Source organism: Vipera ursinii (assembly GCF_947247035.1).
Source record: "Vipera ursinii genome assembly, chromosome: 4".
NCBI classification, from domain to species: domain Eukaryota; kingdom Metazoa; phylum Chordata; class Lepidosauria; order Squamata; family Viperidae; genus Vipera; species Vipera ursinii.
The window spans coordinates 77183928-77203426 of NC_139514.1; the positions used below are offsets into that span (position 1 = coordinate 77183928).

Here is a 19499-nt window from a genome sequence, read left to right on the forward strand (position 1 = left end):
ACGAAACTTCAAGAGAGAGAACTGTTCAATATTTAGAAAGAAATAATCTTCCAAAAATCCCAGATACATTTAAAACTATGTTAGAGGAAAGAATTACAATGATGGAAATATCAGAGGCCATAAAAAGACAAAAAAATGGAAAAACACTGGGTCCAGATGGGCTACTGGCAGAGCTATATAAAAATCTACAAGATATATTAAGTGAAGGATTTCGAAGAGGTAGAGGAACTAGAGATCAAATTGCCAACATACGCTGGATCATGGAGAAAGCTAGAGAATTCCAGAAAAACATCTACTTCTGCTTCATTGACTATGCTAAAACCTTTGATTGTGTGGATCATAACAAACTGTGGCAAGTTCTTAAAGAGATGGGCATACCAGACCATCTTATTTGTCTCTTGAGAAACCTATATGTGAGCCAAGAAGCAACAGTGAGAACTGGACACGGAACCACTGATTGGTTCAAAATTGGGAAAGGAGTCCGACAAGGCTGTATACTGTCGCCCTGCCTATTTAACTTATATGCAGAGCACATCATGAGAAAGGCATGGTTAGATGAATCAAAAGTTGGAATTAAGATTGCTGGAAGAAATATCAATAACCTAAGATATGCAGATGATACCACTCTAATGGCAGAAAGTGAAGAAGAACTAAAGAGCCTCTTGTTGCGGGTAAAGAAGGAGAGTGCAAAAGTTGGGTTGAAACTAAACATTAAGAAAACTAAGATCATGGCATCCAGCCCTCTCAATTCCTGGCAAATAGATGGGGAAGAAATGGAGGTAGTGACAGATTTTATTTTCCTGGGCTCCAAGATCACTGCAGATGGAGACTGTAGCCAAGAAATTAAAAGATGCTTGCTCCTCAGGAGGAAAGCCATGACAAATCTAGACAGCACACTAAAAAGCAGAGACATCACCCTGACAACAAAAGTGCGTATAGTCAAGGCTATGGTCTTCCCAGTTGCAATGTATGGCAGTGAAAGTTGGACCATAAGAAAGGCCGAGCGCCGGGGGCGGAGCCATCTGTCAGAGCGGGCGGCTGTGTGAACGGAGTTCTCTTCACACACAACCTCTCACCCAGTGTTCGCGGAGGCTTTTCGGAGCTTCAGGAGGTCCTGTAGGGACATCCAAAGTTGCAGGCAGCCCGGAGAACCTTCATGAGCGGCGGTTCGTGTTGGAGATCCGGAGAAAGTCTGATGCGAGCGAACCGGGGAGAAGGAGGCCAGTAATGGCCGACATGAAGATCTGACAGAGGGACGGAGCTAGCACGAACTCAGCGGGACAACGGTAGAGCGGAGCTGACGGAAAGTATATCCGAATATTTACTTTTGGAAATAATAGGAAGCGCTTGAGAAAGAGGTACTGGTTTGAAGTGGGTGCCTCACGGAGAGGGTACAAGCGGTGATAGAAGCCCCGAGGGAGGCGTTAGGCGAGAACGGCAAGAAGAGGAAACCGGAAAACCATATGACTGCATTCTAGCTGGGGATAAAATACAACAGGTCAAAGTCTGATCTTGGAGCCTTGGAGACTGAACTCTTGAATATCGGGCGTGGAAAGTGACCAGCCTGGTTTATCCTGGTAAATTTTGAACTTTTGAAACTTTTGAAACTTTTGAAACTTTACTCTACTTGTTGCGGGCGGCCATTTGACATAGCAATTTAGTAATTGGAGGTCTGTATAGTGGGACACCTACTGGTCTTTGACAGTAGAGGAAGACAAAAAAAGGTGTTAATCTCTGCGCCGGAAACGGGAAAAAAAGAAAGAACGTGATTTTGAATATATTCAGACATATATATTACAGAATTTTATTATATAAATTGCTTAGTTGGTAATAAATATCTGGTTGTAACTGTTATACATACTTTTTGTCATAGAGCTAAAAGGTTCATATAAGATTAAGGGTATTACATATTGATAAAACGCGTTTTACAACCGGGAAAACATGACAAGTATTTCGGAAGTAACTAAGCCTAGCGCTGGCAAGAAGGCGGCAACACAGGGACAAGGGATGTCCTCAAGTCCCTCCAATCAGAAATCTATAGAGGATATGTTGCAAAGGGAAAGATCTAACTCAAATTCTTTTAAAGAACTACATGCCCTTTTGCAAAACTTACACGAGGCAATGGCCAAAAATCACGAGGAGATGAAGAGAGAAATAGGCCAAATAAGAAACGATACTGGGGGGGGCGGAGCCAACTGTCAGAGCGGGCGGCTGTGTGAACGGAGCTCTCTCCTCGCACAACCTCTCACCCAGTGTTCGCGGGGGCTTTTCGGAGCTTCAGGAGGTCCTGTAGGGACATCCGAAGTTGCAGGCAGCCCGGAGAACCTTCATGAGCGGCAGTTCGTGTTGAAGATCCGGAGAAAGTCTGATGCGAGCGAACCGGGGAGAAGGAGGCCAGTAATGGCCGACATGAAGATCTGACAGAGGGACGGAGCTAGCACGTAAGCAGCGGGACAACGGTAGAGCGGAGCTGACGGAGAGTGTATCCGAATATTAAATAGGAAGCGCTTGTGAAAGAGGTACTGGTTCGAAGTGGGAGCCTCACGGAGAGGGAATAAGCGGCGATAGAAGTCTTGAGGGAGGCGTTTGGCAAAAACAGCAAGGGAAAGAAAGCCGAAGACTATATGACTGTATTCTAGCTGGAAAAAAGCTACAACAAGTCAAAGTCTGAGCTTTGGAGCCTTAGAGACTGAACTCTGGATTGTCGGGCGTGGAAAGCGATCAGCTTGGTCTAGTCTGGTCTATCCTGGTAAATTTTGAATTTGTGAACTTTTGAAACTTTTGAAATTCTACTCTACTTGTCACGGGCGGCCATTTGATATAGCAATTTAGTAACTGGAGGTTTGTTTAGTGGGACACCTACTGGTCTTTGACAGCAGAGGAAGACGGAAAAGGTGCCAATTTCTGCGCCGGAAACGGGGGGGGGGGGGAAAGAAGAAGAACGTGACTTTGATTATATTCATACTATAGAATTTTATTATATAAATTGCTTAGTTGGTAATAAGTATCTGGTGGTAACTGTTTTATATATCTTTTGTCATAGAGTTAAAAGGTTTATATAAGACTCAGGGTATTATACATTGATAAAACGCTGTTAAAATTGGGGAAACATGACAAGTATCTCGGGAGCAACTAAGCCTAGCGCTGGCAAAAAGGCAGCAGCACAGGGACAGGGGATGGCCTCAAGTCCCTCCAATCAGAAATCTATAGAGGATATGCTGCAAAGGGAAAGATCTAACTCGAATTCCTTTAAAGATTTACATGCCCTTTTGCAAAACCTACACGAGGCAATGGCCAAAAACCACGAGGAGATGAAGAGAGAAATAGGCCAAATAAGAAACGACACTGGTGAATTAAAGGGGAAAATCCAAGCGATAGATGATAAATTTGAAGGGATTCAACAGCAATTAGTCAAAAATGAACAAAGACTTCAAGATATGGAAGCTAGAATGGAAAAAGAGGAAAAGAGAGTAGATGATTTAAATGAAACACTCCTTCAGGCTAATAAGGAATTAGAAACAACAGTCATTTTTCTGGAAGCAGAAAAGGCTGCTCATTATCTACGCTTCCAGAACGTTCAAGAAAAAAGAGGGGAAGATCTGTTGGTCATGATGGCAGAACTGATGGCAAAGGCACTCGGTGTAGGGAAGGAGGAAATGCTGGCGGAAATTGATGAAACATACAGGGTCCAAACTAATTATGCGAGAAGGCACAACCTCCCAAAAGAAGTACATGTAAGGTTAGTTAAAAAATCAATTCGGGATGAGCTTCTGCATAGATCTAGAGAGGAACCATTAGAATTTCGGGGCCAACCAATCACCATCCTTAAACAGATACCTAAAAGGATGAGGGATCTGAGACGCGGCTATCAATTCTTAACATCCAAACTAATAAGAGAAAATGTAAACTTTAGATGGCTAACTCCAGAGGGTATTCTTGTTACGTGGCAGGATAGAAGGCATAGACTGGACACGATAGAGAAGGCAGAAGATTTTTACAAACGCCACTTCCATAGCCAAGAGGAAGTAGATTTAGAAGATCAAGATGGAAGGGAGGTAAGAGAAAGAGATACAATACGTGTGGCAATGGATGGGAAGATCTTAGCTACAGAGGATAGAAGGAACAAATCCGGTGAGTTAACAGAGAAACATGGAACTAGAGACAAGGAAGAGAGAGAGCCCCGAATCACGAGATCCACAAAAACCAGAAATAAGTAAGATGAAGGGAGGTGAGTGTAGTATTATGTCTGTGAATATTAATGGATTGAATTCGCCAGTGAAAAGGCGGAAATTTTTTAATAGGCTTATTCACCAACAATTGGATATCGTGGCAATACAAGAAGTCCATATAAAGGAACAACAAAAATATTTGTTAGTACAACCAAGAATAGGGAACCTATTCGTTTCCTTAGACCGACACAAGAAAAAGAGAGGAGTGGCACTATATGTAAACCCAAAATTGACTGCAAAACTAATTTATAACGATAAAGAGGGTAGAATACTGATAGTCGAGGTTATAATAAATCACAGGAAGGTCATGATGGTAGAGATATATGCCCCAAACCATAACCAAGAACAATTTTTCAAAACACTTCACAATAAGATATGTAGCATTGATTATGAGGAGATTTGTTTAATAGGAGATTTTAATGCTATCCTAGATATAAATTTGGATTATATGGGAAAGACGCTTAGGAAAAAGAAGAGAAGAACTCTACCGAGATCTTTCCTTAACTTGGCTGAGGAACTAAATATCCAAGATGTCTGGAGGGAAAGAAATCGTAAGGCTAGACAATATACATATTACTCCAACCGACATAACTCATGGTCTAGAATAGACATGGTATGGATGACGAAAGAAATTAGTTCAGAAATAGACGAGGTACATATAGCGACAGGTACTTGGGCAGATCACAATCCTATTAAACTTATCTGGAAAGGTTCCAAAAAAATATCCAGATGGACGCTTCAAAGAGCAATTTTAAAAGAAGACGAATTCAAATCTAAGATGGAGAGAGAACTAAGTTTTTTCTTTAAGGAAAATAAAGCTATAGACACCTCAGTACAAAACAATTGGGATACAGCTAAGGCTGTGATGAGAGGGGTAGCGAGGGCATATATGGTATATAAAAATAAGGGGAAAAGACAACAACGGGAAAGATTAGAAGAGGAATATAAGAGCTTAGAAGTTACACTCCAACAAGATCCACAAAAAGAGAATATCAAGCAATCTATGGATCTGATTAAACACAAACTTAACATTCTAGACAAAGAGAAATTGGCACAACAATTGAGAAACACGAAACAAAATTTTTTTGAAAATGCAAATAAACCGGGCCGGTGGCTCGCATACAAATTGGGAAAACAAAAGGGGAAAAACTGGATTCACGAACTACGAGATGAGGAAGGGAGAATATTCCACCAGGAGGAAAAAAAAAAAATTATAGCCCAGGAATTTTATGAACGTTTATATAAAGAAGATAGCCAGGCAAGTGTGGAGAAAATGGAGGAATATTTTCAAAGAGCCAAACTACCTAAGGTCACAGAAGATACCAGAAATATGTTAAACGAGGAAATTCGACTATCTGAGGTGATAAAAGCTATTAATGCACAAAAGAATAATAAAGCATCGGGACCCGACGGTCTTCCATCAGAGATTTATAAAGAATTACAAAATATCCTAGCTCAACCCCTAGTGGAGGTATTTAACGCAGTATTAGAAGGCGCAAGGACGCCTAAATCTTGGCTAGAGGCAAACATAACCCTTATTCCGAAAGATAACACAGACCATACATTAATCCAAAATTACAGACCCATATCACTTCTTAACTCGGACTACAAGATATTTACATCAATTATAGCGGAACGATTGAAACGATTTCTGAATGATTTCATACACGCAGATCAAAATGGTTTTCTCGCTAAGAGACACACTAAGCACAACATTAGAATAATATTAGATACATTGGAGTACTATGAATTACATAGCGAACAACAGATGGCATTACTTTTCTTAGACGCCCAAAAGGCATTTGACAATGTTAAATGGTCTTTTTTGTGCCAACAGCTTAGCTTTATGAATATGGGTGAAAAATTTATAAATATAATTAGGGCAATTTATGACAATCAGGAAGCAAAAATAATTATTAATGGGGAAGCATCTAGCAAGTTTCAAATTCAAAAGGGAACACGGCAAGGCTGCCCCTTATCACCGTTGCTGTTTATATTGACTCTTGAAGTATTAACGAGAACTATAAGAAACGACCCAAAGATAAAAGGATTAACCATTAAAAAGGAAACCTTTAAATTGCAAGCTTTCGCGGACGATCTAGTTTTTATTATGGAGGATCCATGTCAGACGGGACCAAAGCTATTGGAAGAATTATCTAAATATGGTGAGGTTGCCGGACTGCGAATAAATAGAAATAAGACCAAGATGATTGTTAAAAATATGACCAATAAACAAAAAGGTAATCTGGCCGAAATCACGGATATAGAAATAGTCAAGAAAATAAAATATTTAGGGATTAACATTACGGCTAGATGCACTTCACTCAAAAAGGATAATTATGATAGTGTAGTGAATCAAATAAAAGGTGACCTGGAAAGATGGGGAAACCTAAAACTCTCATTATTGGGAAGAATCGCTGTCATTAAGATGAATATTCTGCCTAAAATCCTGTTTCTGTTTCAGAATATCCCAATTCAACTCGACTCTAAATTTTTTCGAAATTTGGATAAATTATCACTAAATTTTATTTGGCAGGGGAAAAAACCAAGAATTAAATTGAAATATTTACAAGACACGAAGGAAAATGGGGGTTTTGGATTGCCAGACTGGGAATTATATTACCACGCCGCGGCCCTGAGCTGGATTAGAGAATGGGTAATCTTGAGAAATAGAAGACTATTAACTTTAGAGGGTCACGATTTGCAATATGGCTGGCATGCTTTCCTATGGACGGAGAAACAAGGTCTTTTCTCGCATTTTCAAAGACACCGGATCAGGCAAGCGCTACTCAATACTTGGAAAAAAATTAGATCTCACAATTACACCAAAATACCGGTCTGGCTATCCACCCTTGAAGCGATAGTTTACCCAAATCTGTTTGATTTGGGTAACATAATCTCATACAAGGATATTCTGAATGAGGAGGGGGAATTGAAACTTAGGAATGAACTAGAATTACAAGGTATAAAACTCGATTGGTGGGCCTACTTACAAATCCAATCGAGATTTAGGAAGGATAAAAATGAATGGGGGATATATACCTCTGAAACAGCATTGGACAAAATATTATTGGGACCGGACTCTAAACAAATAAGGAATTTTTATAAATTACTTTTGGGATATAAGCTGTTTGAAGAGCAAGTGAAAGACCCCATGTTGATCTGGGCTAACAATTTAGGACATAACATCGACCTAGATACTTGGCAAACAATTTGGGATAGGAATAAAAGGATAACACTGGCCTCATCGTATAAAGAAAATTTATTTAAAATGTTTTACCGATGGCATCTCCCCCCAGCCCGCTTAGCAAAAATGTACACAACAGTATCTCCCAAATGTTGGAAGTGTTCTGAAGAGATAGGCACATACTTCCACACGTGGTGGTCTTGCAGTAAAACACAAAAATTTTGGAGAATGATTTGGATTTGGCTGAAAGAAATATTGAAACAAGATCTGGAGTTTAGTCCAGAACTTTTCTTGTTGGGAATCACGAAAGAGAAATATCCTAAAGATGTGCTATACTTAACGATCCATATTATCACAGCAGCTAGAATATCATTTGCGCAAAAATGGAAAAAGAATGAGATCCCAGGACAAAAAGAGGTTATTAGGAAAATTTGGGATTGCGCTGAAATGGACAGATTAACTTTGGAATTAAAGAATAAAGATCAATCAGACTATTATAGAATTTGGAACAAATTGTATCTTTGGATGGATAAAAAGAAAGGTCTCTATTAGGTTTTACAGACTAGCTCACTGTTTTAAATATTGTGGTATTTCACCGATTTGTAATCTAAGTGTATTTAAGTGTATTTTTGATGTACATATATACATGTATATATATATATATTTAAACATTGTAGACAAAAAGGTTTGTCAGCTCGCTGGTACTGTGTCCAATGTTTTTAAATAATAAATTTAATAAAATAAAAAAAAAAAAAAAAGAAACGATACTGGTGAACTTAAGGGGAAAATTCAAGCGATAGATGATAAATTTGAAGGGATTCAACAACAATTAGTTAAAAATGAACAAAGACTTCAAGATATGGAAGCTAGAATGGAAAAAGAGGAGAAGAGAGTAGATGATTTAAATGAAACACTTCTTCAGGCTAATAAGGAGTTAGAGACAACAGTCATTTTTCTGGAAGCAGAAAAGGCTGCTCATTATCTACGCTTCCAAAATGTTCAAGAAAAAAGGGGGGAAGATTTGTTGGTTATGATGGCAGAACTAATGGCAAAGGCACTCGGTGTAGGGAAGGAGGAAATGTTGGCGGAAATTGATGAAACATACAGGGTCCAAACTAATTATGTGAGAAGGCATAACCTCCCAAAAGAAGTACATGTAAGACTAGTTAAAAATCAATTCGGGATGAGCTTTTGCATAGATCTAGAGAGGAACCATTAGAATTTCGGGGTCAACCAATTACTATTCTTAAACAGATACCTAAAAGGATGAGGGATCTGAGACGTGGCTACCAATTCTTAACATCTAAATTAATTAGGGAAAATGCAAACTTTAGATGGCTAACTCCAGAGGGTATTCTAGTCACATGGCAGGATAGAAGGTATAGACTGGACACGATAGAGAAGGCAGAAGATTTTTACAAACTCCACTTTCATAGCCAAGAGGAAGCAGAATCAGAAGATCAAGATGGAAGGGAGGTAAGAGAAAGAGATACAATACGAGTAGCAATGGATGGGAAGGTCTTAGCAACAGAGGATAGAAGGAATAAATCTGGAGAGCTAACAGAGAAACATGGAGCCAGAGACAAGGAAGAGAGAGAGCCCCGAATCACGAGATCTACAAAAACCAGAAATAAGTAAGATGAAGGGAGGTGAGTGTAGTATTATGTCTGTAAATATTAATGGACTGAACTCGCCAGTGAAAAGGCAGAATTTTTTTAATAGGCTTATTCATCAACAATTGGATATCGTTGCAATACAAGAAGTCCACATAAAGGAACAACAAAAATACTTGTTAGTACAACCAAAAATAGGGAATCTATTCATTTCCTTAGACCGACACAAGAAAAAGAGAGGAGTGGCATTATATGTAAACCCAAAATTGATAGCAAAACAAATCTATAACGATAAAGAGGGTAGAATACTGATAGTTGAGGTTGAAATAAATCATAGGAAGGTCATGATGGTAGAGATATATGCTCCAAATCATAACCAAGAACAGTTTTTCAAAACACTCCACAATAAGATATGTAGCATTGATTATGAGGAGATCTGCTTAATTGGAGATTTTAATGCTATCCTAGATACAAATTTGGATTATATGGGCAAGACGATCAGGAAAAAGAAAAGAAGAACCCTACCGAGATCTTTTCTCAACTTGGCTAATGACCTAAATATTCAAGATGTCTGGAGGGAAAGAAATCGTAAGGCAAGACAATATACATACTACTCCAATCGACATAACTCATGGTCTAGAATAGACATGGTATGGATGACAAAAGAAATTAGCTCTGAAATAGACGAGGTGCATATTGTGACAGGTACTTGGGCAGACCACAATCCTATTAAATTTAGCTGGAAAGGCCCCCAAAAAATATCCAGATGGACGTTACAAAGAGCAATCTTAAAAGAAGATGAGTTTAAATCCAAGATGGAGAGAGAACTAAGTCTCTTCTTTAAGGAAAATAAAGCTATAGACACCTCAGTACAAAATAATTGGGACACAGCCAAGGCAATAATGAGAGGAGTAGCGAGGGCATATATGATAAATAAGAATAAGGGGAAAAGACAACAACGGGAAAGATTAGAAGGGGAATATAAAAGTTTAGAAGTTATACTCCAACAAGACCCACAAAAAGAGAATATCAAACAATCTATGGACTTGATTAAACACAAGCTTAATATCTTAGACAAAGAGAAATTAGCACAACAACTGAGAAGCACGAAACAAAACTTTTTTGAAAATGCAAACAAACCGGGCCGTTGGCTCGCATATAAATTGAAAAAACAAAAGGAAAAAAACTGGATTCGCGAACTACGAGATGAGGAAGGGAGAATATTTCACCAGGAAGAGGAGAAAAAAACTATAGCCCAGGAATTTTATGAGCGTTTATACAAAGAAGATAGTCAGGCAAGTGTGGAGAAAATGGAGGAATGTTTTCAAAAAGCCAAACTACCCAAGGTTACAGAAGATACCAGAAATATGCTAAACGAGGAAATTCGGCTATCTGAGGTGATAAAAACTATTAATGCACAAAAGAACAATAAAGCATCGGGCCCTGATGGTCTCCCATCAGAAATCTATAAAGAACAACAAAATATTTTAGCACAACCCCTACTGGAGGTATTTAACGCAGTATTAGAAGGCGCAAGAACGCCTAAATCTTGGTCTGAGGCAAACATAGCTCTCATCCCAAAAGATAATATGGATCATACATTAATCCAAAATTATAGACCCATATCACTTCTTAATTCGGACTATAAGATATTTACATCAATTATAGCGGAATGACTGAAACGATTTCTGAATGATTTCATACATGTAGACCAGAATGGTTTTCTCGCTAAGAGGCACATTAAGCACAACATTAGAATAATATTGGATACGTTGGAGTATTATGAACTACATAGTGGACAACAGATGGCATTACTTTTTTTAGACGCCCAAAAGGCATTTGACAATGTTAAATGGTCATTTTTGCATCAACAACTTAACTTCATGGATATGGGTGAAAAATTTATAAATATAATTAGGGCAATTTATACTAACCAGGAAGCAAAAATAATTATTAATGGGGAAGCATCTAGGAAGTTTCAAATTCAAAAGGGAACACGGCAAGGTTGCCCCTTATCACCATTGCTGTTTATATTGACACTTGAAGTATTAACGAGAATTATTAGAAATGACCCACAGATAAAAGGATTAGCTATTAAAAAGGAAACTTTTAAACTTCAAGAATTTGCGGACGATCTGGTTTTTATTATGGAGGATCCATATCAGACGGGACCAAAACTATTGGAAGAACTATCTAAATATGGTGAGGTTGCCGGACTGCGAATAAACAGAAATAAAACCAAGATGATTGTTAAAAAAATGACTAATAAACAAAAAGAAAATTTGGCTGGAATTATGGATATAGAAATAGTCAAGAAAATAAAATACCTAGGGATTAATATTACGGCTAGATGCACCTCACTCAAAAAAGATAATTATGATAATGTAGTGAATCAAATAAAAGGTGATCTGGAAAGATGGGGAAATCTAAAACTCTCATTATTGGGGAGAATCGCTGTCATCAAGATGAATATCCTGCCCAAAATTTTGTTTTTGTTCCAGAATATCCCAATACAACTCGACTCTAAGTTTTTCCAAAATTTGAATAAATTATCATTAAATTTTGTTTGGCAGGGGAAAAAATCAAGAATCAAATTGAAATATTTACAGGACACGAAGGAAAATGGGGGTTTTGGATTGCCAGACTGGGAATTATATTACCATGCCGCGGCTCTGAATTGGATTAGAGAATGGGTAATTTTGAAAAATAGAAGACTATTGACTTTAGAGGGTCACGATTTGCAATATGGCTGGCATGCTTTTTTATGGACGGAAAAACAAGGTCTTTTTTCACATTTTCAAAAACATCGGATTAGGCAAGCATTACTTAATACCTGGAAAAAAATTAGATCTCACAATTATACTAAAGTACCGGTCTGGCTATCCACCCTCGAAGCGATTGTTTACCCAAATCTATTTGATGTGGGTAACATAATTTCGTATAAGGATATTATGAATGAGGAGGGGGAATTGAAACTTAGAAATGAACTAGAATCACAAGGTATAAAACTCGATTGGTGGGCCTACTTACAAATCCAATCAAGATTTAGGAAGGATAAAAAAGAATGGGGGATATATACCTCTGAAACAGCATTGGATAAAATATTATTGGGCCCAGACACCAAACAGATAAAGAAATTATACAAATTGCTTTTGGGATACAAGCTGTTTGAAGAGCAAGTGAAGGATCCCATGTTGATTTGGGCTAACAATCTAGGACATAACATTGATTTAGGTACTTGGCAAACACTCTGGGACAGAAATAAAAGAATAACACTGGCCTCATCTTATAAAGAAAATTTATTTAAAATGTTTTATCGATGGCATCTTCCCCCAGCCCGTTTAGCAAAAATGTATACAACAGCATCTCCCAAATGTTGGAAGTGCTCTGAAGAGATAGGCACATATTTCCATACGTGGTGGTCTTGCAGTAAAACACAAAAATTTTGGAAAATGATTTGGATTTGGCTGAAAGAAATTCTAAAACAAGATATTGAGTTTAGTCCAGAATTTTTCTTATTGGGAATTACGAAAGAGAAATATCCTAAAGATGTGCTATATTTGATGATCCATATTATCACAGCAGCTAGAATGTCATTTGCGCAAAAATGGAAAAAGAATGAGATCCCAGGAGAAAATGAGGTTATTAGGAAAATTTGGGATTGCGCAGAAATGGACAAACTAACTTTGGAACTAAAGAATAAAGATCAATCAGATTACTATAGAATTTGGAACAAATTGTATCTTTGGAAGGATAAAAAGAAAGGTCTCTATTAGGTTTTACAGACTAGCTCACTGTTTTAAATATTGTGTTATTTCACCGATTTGTAATTTAAGTGTATTTAAGTGTATTTTTGATGTACATATATACATGTATATATATATATTTGAACATTGTAGACAAGAAGGCTTGTCAGCCCGCTGGTACTGTGTCCAATGTTTTTAAACAATAAACTCAATAAAAAAAATAAAAAAAAGGCCGAGCGCCAAAGAATTGAGGCCTTTGAGCTATGGTGCTGGAGAAGACTCCTGTGAGTCCCTTGGACTGCAAGGTGATCAAACCAGTCAGTCCTAGAGGAGATCAACCCTGACTGCTCTTTAGAAGGCCAGATCCTGAAGTTGAAACTCAAATACTTTGGCCACCTAATGAGAAGGAAGGACTCACTGGAGAAGAGCTTAATGCTGGGAAAGATTGAGGGCAATAGAAGAAGGGGATGACAGAGAATGAGGTGGCTGGATGGAGTCACTGAAGCAGTAGGTGTGAGCTTAAATGGACTCCAGAATGATGGTAGAGGACAGGAAGGCCTGGAGGAATGTTGTCCATAGGGTCACGATGGGTCGGACATGACTTCGCAGCTAACAACAACAACAACATATTAAGTGAACCATTGAAAGTTGTTTGTAGTGGAGTTTTGTTAGAGGCTAAACTTCCACACACATGGATGGAAGCAAACATCACTCTAATACCAAAAGAAGATTCAGATTTGACACAGATTAAAAACTACAAATCAATTTCACTGCTTAATGTGGATTACAAAATTTTCACTTCAATAATGGCAGAGAGATTAAAAAATACTTAGTTGAATTCATACATCCAGACCAAAATGGCTTTTTACTAAAGAAACAAATAAAAAATAACTTTAGTGATAATGGATGTATTAGAATACTATGAACTACATCCTGAGAAACAATTGGCACTAATATTTCTAGATGCCCAAAAGGCATTTGACAATGTTTCCTGGCAATTCATGATTCAGCAATTACAAATAATGGACTTTGGACAGAACTTTATAATATGATAAAAACAATATATAACAAACAGACAGCCAAAGTGATCGTGAACAGAGATTGTACTGAGAGCTTTGAGATAAGAAAAGGTACAAGGCAAGGATGTCCACTATCCCCATTGTTATTCATTTTTACTCTGGAAGTTTTAAACAGAAATATTAGACAAGATACAGAAATTAAAGGACTCAAGATTAAAAGGTGAAGCATACAAACTACAAGCATTTGCTGATGATTTAGTATTTACCTTAGAAGAACCTTCAGAGATGATTCCTAAATTACTGGGAAAGATAGAACAGTATGGAGAAATGGCAGGATTAAAAATAAATAAATAAAAATCTAAAGTAATAGTCAAGAACCTCACAGATAAAATGTCAGAAAAAACAGAGTTACAGATAGTTTAAAAGGTTAAATATTTGTGTATACATTTATCATCAAGATGTTCAACAATAAAAAAGATAACTACATAAAATTATTGAATCAAATAAAGCTGGACTTGGAAAGATGGAAAAATTTGCAACTGTCAATAATAGGAAGATTTGCTACAGTGAAAATGAATGTGTTGCCAAAAAATTTATTTCTATCTCAAACAATTCTGATAAAACCTGAGAAAAAATTCTTTCAAGATTTAAATTCACTAATTTTGAAATTTGTTTGGCAAGGAAAGAAAGCTAGAATTAAAATGAAAACATTACAAGATGCTAAGAAAAATGGAGGTTTGGGGCTACCTGAGTGGGCTCTGTATTATCAAGCATCTGTTTTAACATGGGTGAAAGAATGGATAACTCTTAGAAACAAAAGATTGTTATATTTGGAGTGGCATGATTTACAACTGGGGTGGCACACTTTTTATGGTATGGGAAAAACAGAGTTCATAAGTATTTCCAAAATCACTATATAAGGAATGCATTGTTAATAGTATGGGGAAAAATTAAAAGTAAAATATACCTGAAAATTCCAGGGTGGTTGTCAACTATGGAAGCATTTGTACATCCAAACTTGGTAGACTTTGAAAATAATTGGACATATAGAGATATTCTAAATGCTGAAGGGAATTTAAAATCTAAACAAGAACTGAAAAATTATGGTGTCAACTCGTCGTGGTGGGCACATTTACAAATGCAAAATAGATATGAAAAAACTGTATGGATTTTATAAAGAACAAACTGTATTTGATAAGATTTTGTTAACTTCAGGTGAAAAATTAATCAAGATAATGTATAATTTTTGTTAATTCTGGAAATGGAAAGCGAACAAGTTAAAGAAACAATGATAAGATGGGCGAAAAATTTTGGATATAATATAGAACTAGAAAAATGGCAAAAATTATGGGAGAGAAATTATAAACTGACAATGTCAACTTTGTACAAAGAAAATTTATATAAAATGTTTTATAGATGGCACTTGCCATCAGCAAGATTAGCAAAAATGTTTAAAAACATTTGGATGTTGGATGTTGGAAATGTAAACATAACTCAGGCATGTATTCTCACGTTTGGTGGACATGTGACAAAGCAAAGAATTATTGGAAAAAGATACATACTTGGTTAGAAAAGATATTGGGAGAACATATAGACTTTAAACCTGAATTTTTCTTGCTAGGTATAATGCCAGAAAATATTAATAAACAAAGCCTGTATTTGATTTTACACATCACAACAGCAGCAAGAATAATATTTGCGCAATATTGGAAAAATGAAGGAATACCACCAAAGGAAGAAATAATTAAAAAAATACTGGAATGCGCAGAGATGGACAGATTGACTATGAGACTGAAAGAAAAAGAAGAAACAGAATATTACCAAACTTGGGACTTATTCTATCAATGGCTAGAGGGAAGAATGAAGGATTAAATATGTATTAGCATTTTTAAACCCAGACAGCACATTGATTGAAAAAATATTATATGTAGGTAAAAAAAAATCAATAAAATCTTATTAAAAAAGAAAGCAGCTTCCCTAATTCCTTCAACTGTGAAACAGAGACAATTTTATTTTGTGATTTTAGGACTGAGGGTTATACCATGTTTATTTAAAGTTGAACATACAACAGGTATGTTTATGGTCTGGTAATAAAGCTAACATGTGATGCAAATGACAAATTCTTTTTATTTGTAGAATAATTCATCAGTGGGGAAAAGGATTAAATAAGTTACTTTGATCTTTAATGTAGGGGTTAAAAATGGGATCCTTATTAGTACTTATTGGCAACTATTCCCCACTCCCTTTTTTCTTAATTCCAATGAAAGAAATGTTTTGTAGGAAAAAGACAGCTGGAGACTCTCCATATTTATTTCGAACTAACAGAAGCCAAAAATATTGATATGTACAATAGATAAGTGTATTACTTTTTTATTTGTTCAGATATTAATTTTATTGCTAAATCTCCTGTTTGGCAATAAGCTGTATTTTGCTTAAATTCTGCAGGAAACATTCTTGCTGCTCTCAACAAAGAGGGATTGAAGAATGATACTTTTACATACTTTACTTCAGATAATGGAGGAAGAATAGAGGTTTTTCAATGGGGTGAACGGCTGGGTGGCTGGAATGGTAAATACAAAGGTAAGAGTGTGGGCTGCAGAACTTTCAGCACTGATTGATCAGGTATTATTAGTGAAAAGTACTTCTTTAAAAATCATTCAAGGCACATAGGAAATTTTACAGTATTTTGACACTTCCCTGTAAAATATTGTGTACCATAAAGTAACAGCCGACTCCTGGTGACTCTACAGGTAAAAGCTCTCCAACTCTCCTGCCTCTTGCCACTGTACATAATTCTTGTAGATACTTAACTGTAGCTTCCAATATTTCAGTTATCCATCTCATGTGCTGTATCTTGTCCACTATTATCATCTTTTCTACCAATGCATCAGACCTCATGATGGTTCCAAAGTATGATCATTTTTGTTTCATATTCCTTGTTCAGTGATATTCAGGTTTCCCTAATACTGGACATTTGGTCTTCTAGATTGTCCAAGGAAGTGGCTTCCATCAGCTACTTCAAAGGAATATTTCAAAGGAATCAATCTTTTTCTTTGCACTTTTGCAGAATTCATCCCTCGTGCCATCTGTACATAGCAATAGGAATGACCGGTGAATTACTCATTCTAACTTTTGTTTCAATTGAAGCATCAAATTCTTTTCTGAGTTTATACAGATCCCCAGTTTGGTTTTTCCCATTCTTATCCTTCTCTGAATTTCTTGTTGGAATGTGTTGTTAGGGCTATTTTCCTATAATTAAAGCATTCCTATAAATCTTCCTTTTTAGACATTGGGATATAGATGTATATTTATATTGTTTATTTTCCCTATATTTGTTGGCAAAGGACTATGATGACTTTTGTTGTTGCCACATTGGCCTATGGGGATTTCATATATCCCTGAGGCTTTCCTATTTGCCAGTTGGTGTATATAACTTTTTACTATTTATTGTCCAAAAATTCTTCTCTCTCAAATGCAGTGTCACCTTCGTTGGCCTTCTTGTTCAGATTTTTGAATGCTCCTTCCATTTTTGGTTAACATTATGTTCCATCATTAAAACCTATTTATGCACGTTCATTATGACACTGCTGTTGATCTCCTCTGGCTTACAGCATCTTCTTTTCATAGCTATTTCTATGGCTTTGCTTGATTAACAAAATATACATATTTCTTAAAGGTAAAGGTAAAGGTTCCCCCACACATGCGTGCTAGTCATTTCCGACTCTAGGGGCCGGTGCTCATCTCTGTTTCAAAGCCGAAGAGCCAGCGCTTGTCCGAGGACATCTCCGTGGTCATGTGGCTGGCATGACTAGACACCAAAGGCGCACAGAACGCTGTAACCTTCCCACCATAGTGGTCCCTATTTTTTCTACGTGCATTTTTACGTGCTTTTGAACTGCTAGGTTGGCAGAAGCTGGGACATGAGTAACAAGCACTCACTCTGTTATGCGGCACTCGGGATTCGACCCGCCGAACTGCCGACCTTCTGATTGACAAGCTCAGTGTCCTAAGCCACTGAGCCACCGCGTCCCTCATATTTCTTACTGCTTTCCAACTTCTTTTTTATGATCATTTAGCATATTCCCACAATAGCCAAAACACTGTGTCCTCAAATGCAGATCTTTGAATCTGTTTTGAACCTCAGCTTTACATCTTTATTTTCCACAATATGTGTGAGTTTATATCTCATTGGGATTGGATGCTTTTTAATTTTTCCCAATTTAATGTTTAATTCTGTGATTTGTGGGTTATCGATCAATGTTGGCTGTATGGAGTTAGGTGAACCAATATTCTGATACAGGATAAGAAACTTCTATATTAATATATGTTCAGGTGATAAAAGGAAGAAGGCTTGGTTCTATTCAGGAATGGCCCCACAAAATAAGAAAAGAAAGATGTATAAAGAATCAGATCTATATTTGAATTATAAAAGAATACCCTATTGCAAAAATGATCTGAAATTTGGGCAAGTTTCCATTCTAATAAGATACATTAAAAGGTAAATCAAGAAGCAATGGATGGAAACTAATCAAGAATAGAACCAGCCTAGAAATGAGACATTTCCTGATAGTTAGAACAATTAGTCAATTGAATGTTTTGCCTCCAGAGGTTGTGGGTGTTCCAAAATTGGAGGTTTTAAGAAGAGACTAAACAACCATTTGTCTGAAATGGTTTCCTGCTTGAATAGGGGGTTAGACTAGAAGACCTCCAAAGTCCCTTCCAACTCAGTTATTCTGTTAAAATGTTTGCAATTAAACATCTTAACTGAATTAAAAAACAAACTTGCTTATTTGGTGGATGCTTTTGTTGGTTTGTGTATGCAAAAATTTTCATATTCAGAAGGAAAAAGACACTGGAACTAGTGGTCTCATTTCTCTTCCTTTTTCACCTGTCCCTGGAATCTAGGCTTTATATTAATGCATTGATGAAAGGAGAAATGTAATGGTCAATGCTGCAAACATTGGATGTTTTTGCTCTGACAATATAAGAGGCAGCCTTTTCCTTTAAACTGTTTTGCTTTGAATGAAATGAAGCTGGGGGGGAAGGAGAATGCTAACCCGATTGTTTTAATAAGATAAGGAATGGCACGCTATAGAAAGGAAGTGAAACTTTGCATATTAACCTAATTGGAGAATGTGATTTATGACATGTAAATTAAGGGAGGGAATTGTGTTCAGGGGAGGAGAATTCGGATTCTGGTATCCATCCATGAATGCCGATGCTTTGTTCTCATTATTATGGACTTTTTAGAATAAACAATGCCTGAATGTTCTTTGATCTGTCTCATTAGTCGGAATCATGACATCATGCCAGAATCACCTTTCTTTTCAAACAACCTGGGGGTCCTGTGCCCCAGCTGCTGTCTCTAGCCTTGAGAGAAACTGGCAAAGATTCAGGGAAAAATCTTAATCATGGGAAAAGAGAAATTGCTTGAAGATGGTGACCTGGCAGCTACTGACACCTCAGAGGAGGAAGTAACAGACAGCATGCTGTGGAAAGATGAGTTTGTGCAGGTCTCCCAGTTGTGGGGAGAACGCAAGTAGTTAGGAGAGCATATCTGGTCGTCAGGCTGGAAGCACTCCAGCGGAGACTCCAAACACCTCGAGAGTGCCCTGCCAAAGACTTCAAAAGCAGAATGGTGGAGAGCTACCAGATCATCTGCCACTGAGAATTTGGGTGAGTGGAAAATCCTGTCTGCAGACCAG

At 37.1% G+C, this 19499-nt stretch overlaps 1 protein-coding gene across 1 annotated transcript in view; it reads left to right on the forward strand.

The window, feature by feature from the left end:
* LOC310640342 (arylsulfatase H-like) overlaps positions 1-19499 on the forward strand; it is a gene marked incomplete at both ends in the record, with an annotated part of 123965 nt that overhangs the window by 66845 nt on the left and 37621 nt on the right. Inside the window, one exon of the mRNA XM_083362556.1 lies at positions 16240-16374. Coding sequence (XP_083218682.1) covers positions 16240-16374 — 135 coding nt within the window. The remainder of the gene's footprint in view (positions 1-16239; positions 16375-19499) is intronic.